The following is a 24,263-nucleotide window of genomic DNA, read 5'->3' on the forward strand; positions in this document are numbered from 1 at the left end:
TTCCTAGCTCTCCTATATATTATTTCTAGGAAATAATAATAATATGAATAAACAAGCAACAACAAAAACTAAACAGTCAAGAAATTCTCTCCTGTGTAAAAAATGATTATTCAGGGCACTGCAGTTGCAATTATTAAAAGTTGAAGGCAGAAATAATAAATTAATTTTGCACACAGGTTACAGAGAAAACTCTCAAAAGATAATGTCCTTGATTTAAAAAAAAATATACATATATATATTAAAGATGAGAGGCACCCATGCTAGGCACAGATACTCCTTTCATTATAAATTACCTTTGGGTATACAGAAATGTGACATTTATAATGGTTACAACTTGCTAAAAGAAAACAGATTAAAAGATAGATGTAAATCAGTTTTGAGAAAGAAGATTTTTAAGCATATAAAAATGTTTTAAACATCTTTTTTTAATTCAGTGAAATCATTCCTTTGTTTTTCTCAGTTTAAAATCTAGAAAGAGAAACTGGTAAGACAGACACTAAAATAGTTTGCTAACCAAATGTTAACAGTTTATGGACTGGTTCAGCCCTGTTCTGTGACTAGCGGGGCGAAGGGATTTAACAAAAATCTGTGCCTCTGGAAAAAGGAAACAGGGGACCCCAAAATCATTAAAAACAGTAAAAACAGTGGCCAAAATCTGAGATCATATTTAGTAAAATATGGCCATATTTAGTAAAATATGGTATACCAGATAACACACTATAATACAATATAATTAGAATTAAACCTAATAAATCAAATATAATGAGAGAGAGTGTCCAAAAGGTGGATAGGCCTCACTGTAACACTGAGACGAGATGCACAGTCCAGTTGAGGAGCAGGAAAAAGAGCCTAATGAAGAAGAGCACATCAGGTGACCTTGCCAGGGGTTATATCTCCTCAGAGATATATCAGAGATCGCAAAGCCCCTGGAGTATGTCATTCTTGTCTTCCAGACAGGTGCCCGGAACTGGAGTATTAACAGTTTAACTCCTAGTGCCCTACATGATATTATGATGTGGAATACCAATAAACAAAAATCATAAAACCATGACACCAAACATAACATGGGATTCACATACAGTCTTTAATCCTTTTGCACCAGTAGCCATTCTTGGCATCGCAGGTGGTGGATAACAAATTACTCTTATCAAACAGTGTGAATGCTATTTTAAGGATATTATAGTCTGTGCTTACAAGTAGCACCTTTGTTTTATGTTGCATTAATGATTGTGATGTTATAACCAGAATGTACTCTGAATGTACATTAAAGTAGCTAACAGTTCAGATGAGGGAAATGTAACCGGAAAACTGTGATCCTTTCAAACTTTGCAGAGGGTAGATATTCATTTTCTGTCAATCAAATTAATAAAAAGCGTCAATTTCTACCAAACAATTTTTTTTTTTTAACGCTTTCTTTGAGTTTTTATGTCAGTGGAGTAGAAACACAACAGTAGAGTAAAAGAGTGATAAAGGCTATCACAAAAAACAATGAGAAATCTAATGCAAATTGTGTAACACTTGTCTTTTTGTTTTGTTTTGTTTTGTTTTTTGCTTTTTTTTTTTTTTAATTTATTTTGTGGGGATTCATTTGTTTGTAGACATTGGGCAAAACTTATCCAGCCTCTCCAATCATGAATTAGAGGTTAAAAATGAGTATCTTTTGACAGTCTTTAAAGCTAAAATTCAAAATTCTGAATTAAAGAAAGATTTCTTTAAGGTAATAAAATCACACTTAAGATAGAATAGATAAGTCTAACTCTTCTGAAGTTCTGTTTTTTAAAAAATACTTTTGGATATATAACCATAGCAAAAACTCATAGCCTTTTGAGAGTTAGGCATTGCCACTTAGAAAAAAGGGTTCTTTTAAACGCAATTGCTTGGAAGGTACACACTTTTATGTGAAATTTCTTGCTTATTTTTATTTTATATGGGGGAAAACAATAGAAATTATGTTATGCTTAATTTGTGGAAGAACCTGATAGAACAGCAAACTGTTTTGAATATGGTAATACGAGACATATAAAAATTTTTCTTTTCAGATCCCTAACACGTTATTATACAGATACTAAAATATTAAGGTGCATTTCAAACAACATGTTACACATAATAACAAATACCAACACACTGAAATGTAATTAGAATTTTTTAACTCTTTCTAAATGAATTACATGTTTTCTTAGGAAAATTCAAGCCACTATGAAGTCTCTGAAATAATTCTTACGATTTCAGAGAGAACTTGATCATAACTCATTTAAAATATAATATGAATTAGTCTTAATACCATTGTATTTTGCAAGTGGTCAACGTTTGCATAAAGAAGCATTATATTTTGATCTCTTTTTGCATATCTCTGACAGATACAAAAAACAAATAATACATAATTTAATGCAGAGATTAGTAATTGTTAACATTTTTTATGGTGAAAATATACATCATTATGCACGTTTCTTTGAGTTGGGAAAAAAAATTAATTTCCTTTGATGAAATTTTCAAAGCTCTTAACCATTATTGGAAAGAAATAAAAAGCCTTAAAAAGTTGGTTTTTTTTCATGAAAATGAAGGCATAAATTCCCATCAGACTCTAGTGAAATGACTATTCTCTTTTTCCCTATATACTAAATTAATAATTTTAACTACAGCACTAAAAGCTTAGCCTGATTATTATCACCATTGTATTTTTCCTCATCTATCCAAATAACTGAGGAATCATTGAGCCAAAAAGAAAGACTTACAAGTAAAGATGGGAGGCAACGTACTTCGGCACAAGTTCCTGCTTTTCTTCTGTTTTCTACTGGCTCATTTTATGGGATTGGATTTGTAAATTAAACTACTATGAATATATCACATACAAATACATCAATGAAGTCTACATAGTTTAATATTAACTGGGATGCTCTGGTTATCCCACCCTTCATTCCTAAAGGAAAACTGTTATAATTCTGAGCTCTTCTCTCTCTTGTCTTTTTGGAAAATAACTGGAAATATTTTGAAGATAAAAAATTATTGTAATAAATACATTCCTGTGGAAGATCTATATTTCAACAAATCAGTATTCTCTATCAGCAAGAAGATATATATTGTCAACACATACAAAGTTCAAAGATTTTTTTGTTTGTATGATAAAGTGCTTGCAGAGAAATACATAAAAATATAAATTATTTGAAGCATAAACAAAAGCACAGTGATACTCAACTTCAAATGATTTCAACAACAAAAACTCACTTGTGGACTCCTTTATGCACAGACTTCCAACAGTCCTTCATGTTTGCGCAGTAACTGCTGATTTTAAGATGACAGAAACTATTGAGAGAAAAAAAAAAAAAAAAAAAAAAGCAATTGCTTTTCAAATAATGACAGGAAACTGAAATTAATTAGAAGGTAACTTCCATGCATCTTATTTTACTAAAATGTATGACCCCTATGTTTATATTATCCTTTGGGAAGATCACATGATAACATTTCCCGCTCCCAATCTACTGTCTGCTGGTGCAGCCCTACCTGAAGTACTGGCACCACCGTATAAGAAATACTTGGAATTATTAAAGCATCCAAAGGCGGGTAGCAAACATGTGAAAGATTACAGAAGACAAAATGTATGAAGAGCAGCTGAGGTCCCTTGTTTTGTTCAGCCCAAAACAGAGTAGAATGAGTGGAGGCCTCAATGAGTTACATACTCGTAATATGTAATATAATATTCGTAATATACTGTTTGACTGTTTCACCTAAATTTAGGCCAAGAAGCAATTACAGAGGACCAGAAAGGCAATTACAGATACAGTCCCTGCTCAGAACAGACCTGACCATGACTAACATGCTAAGTCTCCCACTGTAAACTATAAAATTTGTTATGAATGATAGTCCATTTACATGAGCATTTCCTGTGTGAAATTTCTCTGGAATTGGTGCAGAATTTATAGTAAGTGTTATAGTGCAGCAATGCACCCTACTGCATTTCAAAATTGAGTGGATTTGTCTGTAACCTTCCTCATTTTTCCGCTCCTCCTTCACCATTGTCTTTTCTATGTTGTCTCAAAGACAACTCACCAACTTTTGACAGAATTTTTAGACAGGGAATACACAAAGTCAATCTGGGGAGAATTCCATAAGTTTAAAATTTATCTCACTTCAATTCAATTAAAACAAGAGCCACTGTTACATATTAGTTATTCTAGCTAAATAAGAAACTGTTAATTATATCATTCCACAAAACACAACATGATATCTGAACATAAACACAAGAGAGAAAACTTCTGGCAACATTTAGATCAAGTTTTGAGTCCACAGAAAGAGCTTCTATTTTTTGTACTATTTTTAAATAAAATTGAGAGCAAACATAAGTAGTGAAGTGATGCAGTCCTTCCAAAGAAATATGAATAAGAGCGCACTAAAAACAGGGTATTAGGAATACTACTGTGTACAAACAAAATAAAACCTCAAATTCTATTTAGACATAAGAGATCTTTTTCTTTTCTGAGGTAATATCAAATGCATACTAAACTTTAAAACAATATAGCAAATGGTAAACATCATAGCAGAGATTTTATTGCTTTCACTATCTGGTGGGTACCACTAGTTATAAATCTTTGAACCCTAAGCCAATTGGAGATGGCAGAAATCTACTGAGGAGTTCTTCATTACACCACATCCATAATGAATTTGACCACAATACTGCTCTACTTTTGGAGCTGAGGTTGGTGTAAATGAGTAGAAATAGCAAAACAGACTGACCAGGGAATACAGAAGCATCTATGTTACTTGACATCATTTTGAATCTTCCAGTCTTATTGACTGTCACTTTCCAGCAGTCATGTCATTAAAACAGCTAATGTTGATCGCAATGTTTACTTTGCATACATATATTCTTAAATCTGCAATCAAATGTGTCAAAATATAGATTATTTGATTATGTTTTAATATTAAAGTTAGAATACACATTAGATATTTAATCCAGAGTTTTTACTTCATGTTTTACACTCTGTGGGGTAGTACATCTCTACTTCAGGCTGCAAATCTTTTCTTTGTATTCAAATTATACAGTGAATCTATCTCAACCTAGTTTAGTGATGATTTATTTAAATCCCACCTACCTAATGACTGATGATTTATAATAAGCACAGATCACAATAAATGCAGGCATTTCGTCACATTTACCTTTGCTGCCTAAAATAGTTTTTTTCTGGTGCCTCAGTCAAGGACTTCGAATGAACACTACCTCAACAAAATCATGTGTTATAGTGTAGCTAAGATTTGTACTCAGTCTAGTTATTTTGTTCAATAAACATTAACTGTTAGTTTCCCACACTTTTAGGACAGGAAAGGCTGATAAAGCAATGGAGAGAAAGCAGCTGTACAAATGAGAGATACTATGATCATTGCTGCTATTACATGTTCTTCCAGTTCTACCCATTCTCACAATTTGTTGTTGCTAAACTGTTATTACTGTTTTTTTTTTTTCTAATTTTGGAAAGGATTGTGAACTGCCCTGGCAAGGCTTAGAGCAGTGAAAAGCAAAATGGAAAAGTCTCTATAGAATTTCAAATAGTATAGTTAATGAAGTTTGCTCTCCTCAAACAAAGAGAAGCTGAGTAAAGTTTCTCATGTATGGTAGTTTTAAGCAGCTTTGGAGATGGGGATAAATGATGCTTATTACAAAGGATGGTTTTAAAATAGAGAAGGAAAGGCAAGGCAAGAAAAACAACCATGCCAACGTGAGTGAAAGAATAGAAAGAGGAGAAAAGATGTCTGGGAGTACAGAATGAAGAATAAAATCAAATAGAAGATATTGACTGGGTTATGTGAATCATCATACTCTCTTCTGATATGGAAGTCACAATATAAAGCCTTTTCCAATTTTTTCCATGCTATTGCATAATCTTAATACGAAAATAATAATCCATAAATTAACTAAGCGTAAAATCAAGTATTTTTGAGTTTTTTTTCTTCAGACACAGAAAATGTCTGGTAAGCGAAAAATCAAATACAGGAAGAGTCAAGATTTGCTTGTGTAAAGACCCTCTAGGTAATTTTAAAAATATTAGCCTTGAAATAGGACATATAGTAAAGAAATAGCTACACTGAATGTTAAAACGAGAAAAGAAGAAGAAAGACAAAGCTGTAGCACAGAAATTTTCAGAAAATTAATGGTCTTCCTATAAGTCTTATGAGAATTTTGATAAAAGGCAATGAATATCTCAGCAGAGTGATAGCAGGATTAGCTCTTCCTCTTTTCCTCACACAGCTAGATAAGTATTTCTTGCTATTACATCTTGAATTCTGCTTTTTGTTTGGTTTGTTTATTTGTTTTGTTTTATTGTTTGTGGAGGTAATTCATTATGACACATTAAATTGTCCTGTAAAGACTTCTTTGTTAGAGTAGAATAAAAATCACAAAGTGTTAAGACTTTATTCTAGTATTTATTTTATACAGTTAGAGTATACTATCTTTTGTAGTACCACTCCTCCAAAAGACTGAAGCAATTTGCTGTGTTTTAAAGCAACTTAAAAAGGGCAGTTAGTAAAACTGTAGGGCTCTGAAATAATACATGTAATAGAATAATTGACTATTCAATATGAAAACTGGAATTCTTAAGAATACAACATATTTTAAGCACCAATATAATGCTAGGGCTATCACTTCTGAGTCATAAATAACAATTCTCTCCATTGGCCTCCCAGAGTCTAAAGCCTATCACACACATTAGTCAGTCTCCAATGCTAAGTGAAAACACTTCCTGTATCTGTAACACTGAGTGGAGGAACAATTTGTCTTCAACTTGAGTAGCAATATGTTCAAATAAATTTGCTTGAGTTATATCTTGGCAAAAACGTATCTTTCCTTCCTCTCTGTTACTTCTAGGTCTGAGGACTATACACATGTGTAGAAGACAATGACGAAGAACTAGAAAAGATATATATACTGTTTTTTTTTTTTTTTTTTTTTATGCAAAGCAATGTGTTTAGTATGGATATTTATCTACTTTATCAACTTATTTATTTTGTTTATTAATTTAGATAATGAACTTCTTGCAAACAGGATACCCTTGGTGAAATTTTTGGAATATATATAAAAAAAAGAGACATGGCTTAAGATAGGAGCCCCAAACGGTAGTGTAATACAGAATAGGCAGTAATCTCCCTTCCTTTCCTGACTGATTATGAAAAATTGATAGGAATTGAAAGACTGCAAAAATAATTTTTGGTAAGGAAAAGATAACACCATCTATATGCCTGCATGTATCAAAAGATTAAAGGTAAAGTAAAAGTAAAGTAAACTTCTCATTTCTATAATGAATATAGTTCATTACTGTCATGGTACTATGTTTTTTTTGTTTTTTGGGTTTCAGTATTCCACATCAAAACATCATGTAGTGTAAGGGGCATTAAAGTGTTAATGCCCCAATCCCAGGTACCTATCCCTGTACATTACAGCAGTCACGGGATCTGGCCCTTCCGGGTGGGGGGGGGCGCTCTCTTGCTGCCTGGCAGCGGGTGCTGAAGGTGCTTTCCTAGCCGTTCCAAGCTTTTCAGGTTTGACTCGATCCCAGGAACTCTCTCTCTCATCTTGTCTGATTTATTAATCTCAATTTCAATTAAATTGCATATATTGTGTTATCTTGAATTCCAATATTATAGTAAAATAAGTTTTCCTCCATAGATTGTTGCTGCTGTTCTTTTCCTCCCTTCCTTCCTTCCCACTTATTTGTGGGACTGGGGTGGGGGGGAAGGGCAGAGGCCTGTCGCCCCTGTCACGGACATAGATTGATCTAGTCAACTCCATGACAATTACATGTTATTTCTAACTTGATTTTTCTTATTAGGATTTCTAAATTGCTATGTGAGCACTGTCCAATTCAGCCCATTGTGTTTTTACCTGTCTGAGATTACTGCAACAGTATTCTGCTTTTCACTTTAAAAATACGGTTATGTTAGACTGATAAACTAGTGTTGCACAATGGACAGAAGCATCCTGTAATTTGAAAAATTAACAAAGATCTGCCATGCACCAGGAGAAGCAAAGTAATATCTGCAGCTCATGAAAGTTTTTATTTGAACAAATCTAATACCTTCATCTTATTCACAATGCAAATATGTCTTTTTTTTTTTTTTTCTTTTTTTTTTTTTTTTTTTCTGTATATCAGTATATTCAGAATTCCCAACATAATTACTGAACCAGAAATTCAGTTTCATTGGTCTTCCATTACTAATGAGATCAAATACTAACCATAACTAAATATAATAGACATTTCTGACTATTAAAAAACAAAAACAAAAACAAAAACAAAAAACAGAACAAACTAATATTATGATGGACAAAAACCATCAGGACTAACAAACCATCACTGAGGATAACCATACTCAAGTCAACCTGTTGGCTATGCCTGACATTCAGTCATACATCACAAAGAACGAAGAATGCAGTAAGTAACATATGCAGCCAGGAGTTCATGATCTGACTTAGCTTGGTCTTAATACCAGTCACATGAAACTAAGAAAATTCTACCAGTTTAAATACCGATGATATTTATCATATGTTTTCATTCTCGCTCTTAATATAAAATTATAAATATTGAAAAGTTTGACTCAGGTAGTTCTCTACAAAATATATCTACCACAGCAAAATCCTAACTTTCAGCTTAGTTCCTTTATATTAGTTCCATTAATTATTAGAAACAACTTCTGTGGTAGACTGCCAAGTATTACCTCTCATGTTAAATCAGTAGGTCAGAGGGGAATATTATTATAAGACCTATTAATAGACCAAAATAATGTAATGAGGTCTATGCACTAACATATGCTGTGATTAAAATGATACTTATCTTCATACCATCCTCTCAGAAGTCTTATAACTACAGTCCTATTCCAGTATACCTTGGAAACATTATGCAGACAACTTCTCCATATCTTTTCCAAGATAATTCAGTGGTGTTTTTTCAGGACTCTTTTTACTTCTTCACTTCCTGATCCTCCACAACCATCTTCATCATCACAATCTCCACTGATTTGTTCTTCCACACTTCCACCACTGCCTGTTTGCCATAGATCCCAGTTATCATATTTACGAAATGATTTGCCCTGCAACAGCTAAAGACAAGACATGGCATGCAAGTTAGTAGTACAGATGAAGAACTTCGAAGAACATCCAAGATTTCTTATCTCTCTACCTAATATTGTTTTGATTTTAAAAGAAAAATCCAGAATCCACAGAAAGATAATTCTGACTTTTTTTTCCCCTCTGGTTTACAGTCATATTTAAAGATGCTCATTCTTCATTTTTTATTTAAAAACATATGCAGTGTTTGTACTTCTTCTGTACTGCTAAATAAGAGATTGGTCATTAAACCCTAGCCCAGAGGCAAGCCACTTGTCCCTCACACTTTCAGATTGGAATTTTTTTGAGGAGAGAGACAGAATCCATGCTACACAGCAACTTGCCCTGCATCTATTCCAGACCTATGTGGTGACTTAAGATACAATTATTATATCTTCAGTTTTTTCAGTTCAAAATATCTGGAGTAATAGAAGAGCTGTGCTTCATATATTGCTGTATATCCGTTACATACAAAACATCCAGGTTGTATGTATTTAGTGTGTTACATAGGAATCTGGTATAAACTGAATGAAATAGATGTGCTGGGACAATATCAAATATTTGACCAGGGAACAGCAGACCAAGCCAGTACCACTGGGAAACATTATTGTCCTGGAGATAACTGTTTCCCAGATCACATTTAGGCATCTTTTTTGTAGAGCTAACAAGGGTGACCCAAAATAAATCAGATAGCTGACACTGTGTTGGGCAGTGTAAATACTTTGGATCCAGTAGACAAACTTGTTCTTATGTTCCTTCTTATTTTTTAGTATTAGCATGGTCAATAATGATCTACAATACAGGAGGTCAGAAGCATAGATTTCAAAGTTTAACTCACTTCTTCTTTCTGTTAAGCAGAACTGAGCAATAATTTGAATAATATTCACTTGTTTTCCATTATCAAATGTACAAATGCCACACAGATTTTTAAATATTAAGCATACATACTTTCTTACTTATTCCCCATCCAGATTCAGTTCACTTTACACGTCAGATACAAATAAATATCGTGATGTCTTTCTAAATCGGTTCTTGTGAGTGATCATAACTGTATCTAGTCAAAATTGAGCTAGTGCAGTCTCATGCACTGCACTTTCTTTCAGGAAGACTGATTTGTGCTAGACATTTGGTCTAGACATGCTGGCTCAGATTTTTTAATGTAATCATCACATTTTGTCCTAAAAGTAGCTAACTAACTATTAGGAAATATGAAACACACTTGTTTTAGACATTCAAATATTTGATTGTTTTATTATTCAAGTAAGACTTGTGCTTTTGAAGAGCATAGTTTACTTATGCAGAGAGTAATTTCCCAGACTACTTAATCTGTTAAGTGATATATAAAGACCAGGAAAAATATTTTAGACATTTCTAACACATCACACAGATACACATTAGTAGCTCTACAAAAGCTACTTACAACACAATATATGAACAGTGAAGAATGCCATTCACTACTGAAACAGTAGAACTAATTTATGCAGCACCTCTGATTCAGAAGTTTTATTAGGTATTGTTATACGTTACTTTCAGGACATATCTGAGAGGAAATGCTGCTTTGTATAACTGCCTTACTCTCTGTTCACTACGTAATTTGTGAAAATTTTCTGCCAAAATAGTAGATATGGAGACAAAACACAGTCAGTTCAATTAACTACACCAAGTACCATAGAATCATAGAATCACAGAATCATAGAATCATAGAATGGCTTGGATTGGAAGGGAACACAAGGGTCATCAAGTTCAACCCCCCTGCCACAGGCATGGCCACCAACCTCCAGGGCCCCCAGGTCTTTCTCTTCAGGGCTACTCTCAAGGAGTTCTTCTTTCAGACTGTATATATATCTGGGATTACTCTGACCCAATTGGAAACCTTGTAATTCTCTATGTTGAAACCCATGAGGTTCACAAGAGCCCACCTTTTGAGTTTGTCAAGGTCCCTCTGGATGGTTTCCCTTCCTTCTAATCCATCAACAGCACTACTCAGCTTGGTGTCATTGGCAAACTTGCTGAGGGTGCTCTTGAGCCCATCGTTGAAGTCATTGATAAAGATGTTGAAGAGCACCAGTCCCAAGATAGACCTCTGTGGGATGCCACTTGGCACTGGCCTCCACCTGGACATAGTTCCATTCAACACAACTCTGTCTATTGCCTTCCAACCAACCCCTTATCCACCAAATCACAGAATCATAGCATCATAGAATCACAAGGTTGGAAATGACCTGTAAGATCATCTAGTCCAACCGTCTCCTCATCACCATTGCCACCACAAGCACTAAACCATATCATGCAGCACGTCATCCAGATGCCTCTTGAACACTGCCAGGGATGGCAACTCCACCACCTCCCTGGGCAGCCATTCCAGTGCCTGACCACTCTCCGAGAGAAAAAGTTCTTCCTTATGTCTAATCTAAACCTCCTCTGATACAATTTGTGGCCATTTCCCCGTGTCCTGCTCGTTGCCTGGGAGAAGAGGCCAAATCCCTCTTCACCACAACCTCCCTTCAGGAAGTTGTAGAGTGCAATGAGGTCTCCCCTGAGGCTCTTCTTCTCCAGAGTAAACAGTCCCAGCTCCCTCAGCTGCTCCTCATAAGACTTGTGCTCCAGACCCCACACCAGTTTCGTTGCCCTTCTCTGGACACGCACCAGGACCTCAACATCTTTCTTGTAGTGAGGGGCCCAAAACTGAACACAGTACTTGAGGTGCGGACTCACCAGTGCTGAGTGCAGGCAGATGATCACCTCCCTGCTCCTGCTGGCCACACTATTTCTAATGCAGGACAGGATGCCGTCGGCCCTCTTGGCCACCTGGGCACACTGTTGGCTCATGTTCAGCCGAGCATCAACCAACACCCCCAGGTCCTCATCTTCTTCACACTCATCCAGCCACTCATCCCCAAGCCTGTAGTGCTGCATGGGGTTGTTGTGCCCAAAGTGCAGGACCCGACACTTGGCCTTGTTGAACCTCATCCCATTCACCTCAGCTCAGTGATCCAACTTATCTAAAACCCTCTGAAGGCCCTCCCTACCCTCAGGCAGATTGACACCACCTCCCAACTTGGTGTCATCTGCAAATTTACTGAGGGTACATTCAATCCCTTTATCTAGGTCATCAATCAAGATATTAAGCAAGATGGGCCCCAGTACCGACCCCTGGGGGACACCACTTGAAACGGGTCACCAGCTGGACTTAACTCCATTCACCACTACCCGCTGAACACCGCCCTCCAGCCAGTTCCTTAGAAAAAGAAAGGTACCTCCAAAGAAAGGTAGACCTGTTCAGACCACAGGCAGCCAGTTTCCCCAGAAGAATCCTTTGACGGACCATGTCAAAGGCTTTCCAGAAGTCTAGGAAGACTACATCAACAGCCCTTCCCTCACCTACCAGACTGGTCTCCCAGTCATACAAAGAGATGAGATTGGTCAAGCATGACCTGCCTTTCATGAACCTGTACTGGCTGTGCCTGATTCTCTGGACACTGTGCACATGCCATGCAATGTCACTCAAGATGATTTGCTCCATAACCTTCCATGGTACCAAGGTCAGGCTAACAGGCCTGTAGTTCCCTGGATCCTCCTGATGGCCCTTCTTGAAGATGGGAGTCACATCAGCAAGCCTCCAATCCTCTGGAACCTCACCAGTTAACCAGGAGTGCTGATAGATGGTTGAGAGGGGCTCGGCAATTACCCCCGCCAGCTCCCTCAGTACTCAAGGGTGCAGCCCATTCGGTCCCATGGACTTGTGACAGTCCAGATGGAGGAGGAGCTCTTTGACTGTCTCCACCTGAATTGCTGGGGGCATATTCTGAGCAGTGTCCCAGACTTCCAGATTGGGGCATAAAAAGCCCAGAGGATAACTGATCTGGCTGTTAAAGGCAGATGTAAAGAAGGCACTGAGGACCTCATCCCTCTCCTTGTCCTCAGTGACCACATTCCCTGCTGCATCAAGTATAGGATGAGAATTATCTTTGGTTCTTCTTTTGCCATTGATATATTTATAAAAGGATCTTTTATTGTCTTTTACTGCAGTGGCCAAATGGAGTTCAAGTTGGGCTTTTGCCTTCCTAACTTCCTCCCTGCATACCTTAGCTACTTCTTTGTTTGTAATCTCCCCAGGTAGCCTGTCCCTTCTTCCAGAGGATGTAGACTCTCTTTTTCTCCCTGAGTCTCAACAGTAATTCTGGCTATGTATATGTTTTCTTTTTTTTTTCTTTTTTTTTTTTTTTTTTTTCCAGTCTGAGAACATCCTTCTTTACATTCTGCATCCGTATCTCAAGAAAGTATTGCCTAAATAAGATCATTACATTTCACTTCTCTAAACTGCAGCCCATACAGTAACATTCTCATTCCTCTTTTATTGTTATTATTATTATTTTTTATTATTTTCCACTCATGCATTATTCGCTTACAATTAGAAATATGAAAATCCAGAAACTCCCACTAAATTGTTTGAAATGTAGGTTCAATATATTAAAAATGTTCCAATTTTTAAAAACTTTTCACTGTACTTAAACAAGTAGGGACTAAAAGTGAACAAGCTAGTTTTTAATTTGGGTTTTGTTATGCTCTTCTGTATTCTTAATTGTACAAGAAGGAAAATTCTCTCCATATAAATTTACAAATCCCAGTGGTGGTTCTCTACCTAGCATGGCTTAGTTCTAATATAAATTCTTTATTAGCTTTATACAGTTCACATACTCCTTCAAAGCTAGCTTGACTCAGATTAGAAATGAAGTTAAAAGGCAGTTATAATGCCTTTGTTGTGTGACAAAGCTTATAAATCTACTGTTTGGGAGGAAAAGAAACACAGGTTACAAGTAGAGATTTTGTGTTGCATATACTTACTAGATCATCCAGCTGCATAAAGATGAAGTTTACTGGTTACATACTGCTAGCCCTATTAAGTGAAAACTAATGCAATATTCTTCCCTCTGTATTGCGGATTAAAATTATCTCTTTCCTTTGGGTGTCTAAGAGGGTTTTCTGTTCTATCAAATGTCTGTCACAGCCTAATTTGAGTTTGATCATCTGTCATTGTCTTTCAATTGCAATGAAAATATCAGCAACATTTGTTTGACTGATCATGGCAAAGGAAGTGTTGCCACTGTTCTGAGATTGCAGTAGATACAATGTTACTCCAGGCCATATTTGCTGGATCTTTTCCCTAGTTTTGGTTAAAGTTTGTTGAACTAAGATTTTGACATCAAAAGCATGTCTTCTTCTTGTGACATTTATTTTCACAGAGAATTTTCATTTTCTTACCGCTATTGTATGTATGCACAAAGGAATTATTTTATCCTTGGGAAGATCCACCTCCAGTCTTGTTACTATATACTGGGAATTTGGGCCTAATAATTAGATCTTTAACAGCCCAGTTGCTTAAAGCCCCTATGGATTTTCACTGATCATCTAGTGAAATGCTTTCTTTGACACAAACAGCAATTCTGGAAAAAATTTTAATACCATACATCAGCATTAATAGCTTTTGTGAAATTTCATCTTTTAGAAAAAAAACTAAGAGTTTGCTTGAGAAGTTACATTATTGTAATAAAGTACATATGGTTTTCTGTAAATATATGACTTGGCACTGTAAAATGTTACAGTAAGAAAAAACAAACAAACAAACAAACAAACAAAAAACAGCTGTAAAAGCATATACAGAGGTCTCTGAAGCTTCCATACAAAACTCAAGTGTAAGTCTAACTAGAAAAATTGTCACTACGAGTGCATGGTTCTTGTATAATTCTATAGGGAGTGAAAAATTTTCCAGATTATTTAGCATTTTCTTCAATGATATTTCTGGAAAGCCATATAAAGCACAATCAGAGCAGATAACTCTTCTACAAAAAAACAAACACAACATAACTAAGTGACAAAGAGAAGCAACAAACTGTCTTATAAGGTACCTCAGCTCGCAAGCCAGGCAATAAAATGAATTTTTAAACATATGCTATAATAAAATACAGACAGAAGTAAATTTGCAAGTCTAAATATTGTATTACAAGCATATTAGAAGATAAAATATTCTGCTTTGTAAAATAATTGTGGGTGTCCTGGATAGCCACCAGGCTATGAATTATCAAGACTAGTGCTCTAGATTATGTTTTAATGGGATATATTTGAAGACAGAAATGGGAATACTAGTCAGATTAGGTATTTTATATTACTCCCAAATCCAATTCTTGTTTCCACTGTTCAGGGAAGATGCTATAGAATTGAATTCTAGCAGATAACTTAATAGCAAATGAATCAATGACTTTGATTTATGCATTCAAATCTAATCAAATAAATCTACATTATTTACATCATACATTAAAAATAAACCAAGTAAGGACTGTTCTATATAAATATATATATATATATATATATATATAGTAAACATGTCATCAGGTTCTTCAAAAAAATTTACATACACAGATACATCACAGATAGACCTTTTAGCCTTAAATCGGAGATTAATTCACAAGTTTAAGGCTAGAAGCCAATCTAGGTAACAAAAATGGTCCATTCTGACTCTCAAAAACATATGAATCCATCCAAGTAAATCTGGTTTTAGTGGAAGACTAGATTCTTATTGACTTTCCTGTTCTTGCAGAAAGTTATAGGTGATATCTCTCATGATTGATATACACTGAAACACAAGGTATCTTAATGTTTATAGTGTTGCAATGGATTTGATATTGCTTACTTTTCAACAAATATCTAGTATCTCATCTACTTATCTTACACATCATCTACCTTCAGAGGAATCACTATTTTTTTGTTAATAAATTCTATTTTATTCTTTTTTTCAAAAAGGTATCTTTATTAATGATACTCTGTTGCAGTCAATGTGAATTAAGCTCAATCATCAAAGAAATCTGAAAGGAGAGCAGCAATTAATCCAATTTACCTAATCAGATAGTATCTAGAAGAATTATTTCTAGAAGCATAATTATTTTGAATTCTTTCAAACCAGAAGAATATCACAGAATCACAGAGAATGGCCCGGAAGGGACCTCAAGGATCATCAAGCTCCAACCCCCCTGCCACATGCAGGGTCACCAACCTTCCCGTTTAATCCTAGACCAGGCTGCTCAGGGCCCCATCCAATCTGGCCTTGAACACCTCCAGGGTCAGGGCATCCACAACCTCTGTGGGCAGCCTGTGCCAGTACCTCACACTCTCTCTGTAAACAATTTCCCCCTGACATCCAACCTAAATCTCCCCTCCCTCAACTTAAAACCATTTCTCCTCATCCTGCAGTTATCAACACTTTCTAAGAGTTGATTCCCTTCCTACCTAGCCTATCGCTTCTAAAGAGCCGATATCCCTTAGTGGTGGTATTCCAGTTACGGAAGTCATCCCACCATGTTTCTGTGATAGCAAAAAGGTCATAACTTTCCAAATGCATCACGGTTTCCAACTCATCCTGCTTATTTCCCAGGCTGCATGCATCGGTATAAAAGCACTTCAGCTGGGCTTTCTGTCTCACTGCCTTTACAGAGGATCTAGGATCCCTTAGAACAGCAGCATCCCAGCACTCCCCTACCACAGTCCATCCCTTTGTACTTCACCGTCATTGCCCATCAAGTTCAGTACGAGCCCTCGAACAACCTGCTCAACCCCAGTGGCCCTGATTTTGCCCCCTTTCCCCTTCACACCTTTGGCTTAGAGTTAAAAATCTGAGTGATTAAAAGGACAGCATTACTCTGGCCTAATTAAAAAAAAACAGTCATACCTCTTTGGCCAGAATATTCTGCAGGGTACCATTTTCCATAATGTAAGACATCCTTAACAAACATATTTATAAAGTAGATGTTCATCTTACACTGGTAGTAAGATAACGAGCATTAGGACTTATTTGATATCTCAAAACATGGTTTTGTATTTGTTTGAATAAAAATTTGTATCTCTGTTCAAAGCTCATCAAACCACTTTTTGTTTTTTGCTACAGCAACAAACAGTGAAAGTTTACATTTTTCAGTCTTCATACACTATGTCTGTTTTGGTTTATTTCAATGAGTTCTGCCTACAGTAAATTCAGTTTTAAGTAATTCTAAATACTTTGGACATAAAAAAGTATACTGTGCTCTTTGGTCAGCTTCTAAAAGTATGAAGGCTGCTCGAAAAGTAATGCCTACTTTACTGTGCTGGCCCGTGATATCAGGAAAATATGTTGGTGATATGGCAGTAGAGGCTAAACTTACCTGCCAATATTGCATTACATTTTGTTGCCATGTGACAGATGGCTGCAGAGGAGTAGTCTGACAGAATGGCATCTGATGTGAAAGCGTGTGTGAAGTAAAGGGGTGGAACTGAATTCCTCCATGCAGAAAAAAAATGGCATTCACTGACATTCACTGACAGTTGCTGAATGTTTATGGAGACCTAACAGTGAATGTGAGTATAGTGAGGTGGTGGATGTTGTGTTTCAGCAGTGGTGACAGTGATGTGAAGGACAAGCCATGTTCTGGAAAGTCAGGAAGATTTTTACAAAAGCAGTATGCAGCTTCTTGTTTATTTCTGGTGAAAACACATAGCTAATAATGGTGACTATGTTACAATTATTTATTTATTTATTTATTTTTGCAGCTGAGAATTTCCTCTAACTAATGTTGTTATTATGTTATTTGTATCACTTGTTGTTTCATGGAATTAAATAGGAGGCATTACTTTTGGAGCAAGTCATATAATTGTCTCTCAACGAATAGCCTTTCCCTTTGATCTCTTAACAACAAAGTCCTCTCTGCTGTAAAAATTTTGCTTCATCTTTGGGCATGCATTTTGCAGCTAAAACTCCTCAGTTGGTGTTCATACATGAGTTCTGTCATGTGTGCAATTCTTTTCTTTCCAGTTATTACCAGTTCTGAGTGAAAAGAGAAGTAAATCCTTGACTCTCATTCCTTGTTACAGCTCCCACTAGTCCAGCTATGCACACTATTATCTTGATTGTTTCTCAAAGGATTTAATTTTTTTGATCCTAAAAATACAGCCTCACTGTACATTTAAATTGTTCTCAGAAAAGCAAGTAAGAGAGAAATGAGAGTAAAATTAAACCCTAGATTGTATTCTTCTGTCTAGGTAGTTGAAACATAACAAAGTTGCGTAACATGATTAATGTTTAGAGTCCAGTGTTCTTTGATATTTCACCCATCAAAGACTGCATAATTACAAACAGAAAAAAATGAGAGCAATAACAAAAGAGAAACAAATTTCAGAATAAAAACAGGTCACCACGAATGAGTGAAAAACAGTATAGCAAGAGTGCATTTAAAATATTTCTTAGGCAATCAACAGTTTAAGTTTTGTTCTGTAAAGTCATTGATTGGATTTAATTTTTTATTTCACTGTTTCATTTTATTTCTTTGAAGGTCACTGGTATAATCCTCTTCACAAATATTTTGCAGATAATTTGCAAATAATTTTACCTTTACCTTATTCTCATATGAGTTTTACACACTTCTATCCAAAAGTGAGGAAAATTTTGATTTATATAAGGAGCTCCTTAGATGAAAGCAAAAGAAGCTATAACTGCTATGTAAAATCCATCAAGAATAAGTTGAGCAGCAGGGGTAATAATGCATTTACTGAGACATTTGAATTTTTGTTATTGTTTCTCTGATTGTTTTAGCTTTTTAATTCAAAGACAATTTGAATTAAAAGGAAATGCTTCCTGATAGCTGGATAGAATTCATGTCAATGAGTTATAGGTATTTATATCTGAGTTACTCATCCTGGTATCTTCTGTAGTCAGCAGAAAGAAACTGGAATGCACAAATTCCCTGTTATTTAACTCTCTTTAGACTTATCTTTAGGATAAGATCAGATTGTTTAAATTTTAGAACATTCCTATTTCAATCTATTGTTAAGAAAGATAAGTCCAAATATTGAAGATTTAGCTATGTAGATCTGATATTTTGAACTATTGAGAAGGCATGCATGGCAAGCTGGAAGCCTACTATGATGTCATTGTTGGCTAGGTAGACTGGGGGAGAGCAGTGGATGTAGTCTACCTTGATTTCAGCAAGGCATTTGACATGGTCTCCCACAGTATCATTATAACAAAACTGAGGAAATATGGAATAGATGAGTGAACTATGAGGTAGGTTGTGTCTCGCTCCAATTTATAGGAGGGAGAGGAAGTTCTTTTATTATCTATATACCCGGCGTGAGATTAAGAAGCAACGGTTCAAATGTTGATCCGACCAGTTTATTACAAATCTTAATCAGGGAAATGGGGAAGGGGAGGACGGACACTATTATGAATTAGGGTAATGGGGAAGGGAAGGAGGGCAATAGAAAAGATAGAAGAGAAGAAGCAAGGAGTCTTTATGGGCAGCAAGAGGGACATAGTCCCTACCATGGATCCAGTGAGGTTCGTAGTCTTTGATCCTCAGTAGTGGTGGGTTGTCAGGCAGAGTTGTTCTGTTGACGACGAAGATGAAGGACCAAGGACGAAGGACAACCACGACCATGGTGATGATGGCCCCTTTTCAATGCTTTCAAAGTGGTTGAGTCAGCTGTCTTTGGAGTGACAGCTCAAATCCAAAGTGGTTGAGTCAGCTCTCCTTTGAGTGGCAGCTTCTGACTCTGGGATCTCAGCAGAAACTCCTTTGTTCCCATCTTCCGGGCCTTGCCAGCAGATAAGAGGGAGCAGGGATGCCCATCTGCATCTCATTTTTCACAGAACACGATGGCATCGTTCCCCAATTTTCCCACACCTAACTGGAGCTGTTTAGTCGCAGGCCAGATCTTCCGCCAGTGAACACTCCTGAGCACTCTCATCCGCTCTTAAGCAGCTCTGGAGGAAGGGGCTTTCAAATGTTCCCAAAGCGCTATTGATTGTCACACAGTTAGCACCCATCAGTTGCCTCCTCAACAAGTCACTCAGAATCTTACCACAAGAGAAACCTCAGGAAGCAAGCTTTGAGCCAAAAAACAAAGAAGGATTCTCACAGGTTGAGAACTGGCTGACTAGCAGACCTCAGAGAGTTGTGATCGGTGGTGCAGAATCCACGTGGAGGCCTGCATTTATTGACCTTCAGGGGTCAGTTCTAGGTCCAACACCTTCATCAGTGACCTTGATGAGGGGATAGTGGCCACCCTCAGCAAGTTTGCTGATGATACAAAGCTGGGAGAAGTGACTTACACACCAGAAGGCTGTGCTGCCATTCAGCAAGATCTGGATAGGCTGGAGAGTTGCACAGAGGAACCAGATGGGGTTTAACAAAAGCAAGTGTAGAGTTTTGCATCTAGGGAGAAATAACCACATGCACCAATACAGGCTGGAGGATGACCTGCTGGAGAGGATCTCTGTGGAGAGGGACCTCAGTGTCCTGTTGGACAACAGGTTGGCCATGAGACTGCAGTGTGCCCTGGTGGCCAAGAAGGCCAATGGCATCCTGAGGTGCATTAGAAAGAGCAAGTCGAGGGAGGTGCTCCTCCCCCTCTACTCTACCCTGGTAAGCCCGCATCTGGAATACTGTGTCCAGTTCTGGGCTCTCCGCTACAAGAAAGTCATGGATCTCCTGGAGAGAGTCCAGCAGAGGGCCACAAAGATGATAAAGGGCCTGGAGCACCTCTCTTATGAGGAAAGGCTGAGTGAACAGAGTCTGTTGAGAGAAAAGAAGACTCAGAGGAGTTCTGATCAGCGTCTATCAACATCTAAGGTGCAGTATATAAAGGGACTAGCCGAGAATCTTTTCAGCGGTGCATGGCCATAGGACAAGGGAAAATGTCCACAAACTGAAGCATAAGAAGTTCTGCACAAATATGCATAAGACCTTCTTCACAGTAAGGGTGACAATGTACTGGAATAGGCTGCTCAGAGAGGTTGTGGAGTATCCTTCTCCAGAGATGTCCAAGACTCGCCTAAATGCCTCCCTGTGCAACCTGGTCTAGCGAGACTGCTTTGCTGGAGTGTTGGACTAGATGATCTCTAGAGGTCCCTTCCAGCCCATACAATTCTGTGATTCTGTGATGTCATAAGGAATTCAGTACGAATTCATACTTATTACAAAAGTTAACTATAGCTGATTCAGTTGAAAATAAATTCTAGTCATTTGACCTGGGAAGTCAAAGACAACCCAAAATGCTGCTAAGATACCATTCCTTTTGTCCTGGATTTAAAAATTGCATGAAATCCCTGTGAATTAACAGAGATCTCAATAAGAATTTCCTCACTGTAGCACACAGAGCATAATCTTGCCCTAAAACAAAAGCAAACAAACAAAAATAAAACAGACATTAAGCATTTGTTTTATCTGTACATCGTGGTTGTATGAAAACTTAACAAATTCAGGTCATTCTCCCTAGATGCAAAACTCTACACATTCTTTCTGATACCCAAAGAATGGACTGAATTTTTTTCACCTTCAGGTATTTGCACTGTAATTTGTCATCTAACTTAATCCTTTTCAATTATTGTAAACAGCTTAAAAAATAAATTATTTTCTACCTATTTTGATACTATAATTTTTCTTCACATCCACTATTTTGTACATGGAATAATCTCCCATGATAAATTAAATGCATGTTTCATCCAGGTGATGCACTGTACCTGTTTAACACAAAATACTGAAGCTTCCTGGATAAAAATGTACATTCTTAAAGGGTGTTGCTATGTTAAGAAGGCAGTTATAGAATAAAATCTCATTTTTGCCACTTTCTAAAGTGAAAGCTCTTTTTCCAGTTCCTTGACATTTTCAGAGGTACTACTCATTCAAATTTTTAAGAAAAGGAAATAAGAAGCATAGGAAATGTTTGTTTAAATGAAAGAGTACTTCATCTTCTAGTAAAAAACAACAACAACAACAAACCCTCATCTGAAAGCATCTCCTTTGATGTTAGAATTTGGAGAAATCCACTGGAACCATGACCATTAACAAAACTAAGCATGAAAGATGCAAATATGAGGAGTGACAGCCCCTCCATAAGACTATACGGAAGGGCTTCACAGTCAGGTCTAATGAAATTTTCAGAGAATTTCACAGGACAGTTATGTCCATTTTGTATCACTTTAATTATTAAATAGATTCAAAAAAAAAAAAAAGGTTGAAAACAATATTGAAGCAGGAAATGAGACGGTCAGAAAGCAGTAAATAAAGCTGTTTCTCTTCAAACATAATGCTGATTTAATATCATGCCAATTTGCAGGCTCTATGCAGCTGAACTGTTTTGACAGGAATTCTACCTGCTATAGTTCAGTTATTCACCATTAATAAGCCATGAAGCTAATCAGTGCCTATAAAGCCTGTTCTCTGACAACTGATGATGACACTGTGAGATAATTCACTTATGGTTTATCAGTACAATCAGCTAAAGGTGATAGAAGATGTTACACTAGGTGCCTCACACACAGTGTGGTCTAATCAACACATTGTTGACAAACAGTGCATGGTAACTCTTCATCCTTCAGGAAGATAAAAACCTCTTTCTTTTAGTGCTGCATAATGCAAACTGGAAATAAATTGCAATGGCTGCTGGCATATAAAATGTAGATTTGGTACGTATACACATCACCGATAACGACAACGGAGCAGTAGAAATGAGCAGCTTAGAGAAAAAATGAGCTGAGTCACAAGCGGTATTTGTAGAAGTCCTTAACATTTCAGAAATCTCTGCACAAATGTCAGAGTATGCCTCCAAGACACTTAAGTCTACAAACAAATAACAGCTGTAGGATGGTAACTCCACAAAAGACTTGGGGCTTGTACTTATATGAAGATAGACTTTTTTTTTCTAAATGTGCATGTGGAGCGTTGATCATTATAGTATCCAGGTCTGGAAGAGCAGTTACAAAATAATGGTTTATACAGTTTACACTAGCTCCAATAGAATAGATGGATACACAAACAGTGGGTCCTACTATAAGTTATTTATTCAAGGAGGAGACTCACCTATCACTGACATATCCACAACAAACAATGACACACTTTATCACATACCATCAAGTCAGAATTGTGTAGGTAAAAGCCTTTCAGCTAGACAAAAAATATATTCAAATTCAATATATTTTAAGATGGTAGACTACCAGAAGTATTTAAAACCAAGTTAAATAAAAGAAGGATGTAGAGAGAAGCCATTTGTTTTGCATTAGCCATTTTTCTGTAGATAGTGTGTGCTAAAAGTTGTTTCCTCATAGTTAAAAAAATGTAAACATTAAAAATACATTTCTGTAATCAGCAACTGCACTCATACCTTTTTTCCTTGTATCAGAGCATTCTAAATCAATATAGAAGATGATGTGGGAGTAGGCACCTAAACATTTAATACAAAACTCAATTACTATGAAACAAAAACCTTCAACAGCCATTTACCTCAAAACGAAAACTATAACAACGTTGATCATAGAACAATTTCTGTGGGGAGGGGTTCTCTGTGCTAAAGTACTTTCCCCCTTACTATGAAATACATTGAGCAGAACCTTAAAATAATTGATCATCAGGAACCTCCTTAGATTAGTAAGGTCAAGAAGCAATTACAGAGGTATACCGCCAGACTGTGATGATTGTGGACCAATCTTGCATCAAGAGTTTGCTACATTTCTTTTCCATAAAACACACCACAGCAAAAACACATCAAGTGATCTTCTGCACTATTTACCACATTTTACTTAAGATCCTGTATAATTTCTTTTCATCTGAAGTATATATCCTTAAATCAGAAAGCTAGTAAAAACTCCAGTACATTATTTATGCTCCACTTAAGTCTTACAGTGAAATTTTTCCAATTTCCTTCCAAATATGACCTTCCTGCCACAAAATTTATTTATCGCTCCTGTTCCTCAGTTGCTCTTTATTTTCATGACTTCTATATAACTATTCTCCTCTGGCTATGGTCATTAGGGCTTCTTTGCATAAATTGAGACTTATCACATATGAAGGGCTATACTTTTCAATCCTCTTTGCTTAAAAACTATTCTTAGAATAGTTGCTGCTGCCTTGTCTTGTCAAAATTCACCATGCCTGTTTTTTTTCAGAATTTCAAAAGAATTAAGATATTCTTGAAGTATGAAAGAAGTAGAGGAGGGGACAATATATTAGTTGAGAATAGCCCTTGATATATAAAGAAGTGGACCATTTGCAATCAGAGTCTTCTCACAGTGATTTGATAGAACTATTCTTTAACTCCCATTGGGTTCTTGTATGTCTGATAAAATCATGACTTTTCTTGGAAAAGCTAGCTTTGAGTA

At 36.5% G+C, this 24,263-nt stretch overlaps 1 protein-coding gene across 1 annotated transcript in view; it reads right to left on the reverse strand.

Annotated features, from left to right (window-relative positions):
• Positions 1 to 24,263, reverse strand: part of GPC5 (glypican 5) — a gene marked incomplete at its 5' end in the record, with an annotated part of 599,166 nt that overhangs the window by 273,025 nt on the left and 301,878 nt on the right. The window contains 1 exon segment of the mRNA XM_052664786.1: positions 8,938 to 9,081. Within this exon segment, the coding sequence (XP_052520746.1) occupies positions 8,938 to 9,081 (144 nt within the window).

Source organism: Tympanuchus pallidicinctus, unplaced genomic scaffold, assembly GCF_026119805.1.
Source record: "Tympanuchus pallidicinctus isolate F22 unplaced genomic scaffold, pur_lepc_1.0 scaffold6, whole genome shotgun sequence".
NCBI classification, from domain to species: domain Eukaryota; kingdom Metazoa; phylum Chordata; class Aves; order Galliformes; family Phasianidae; genus Tympanuchus; species Tympanuchus pallidicinctus.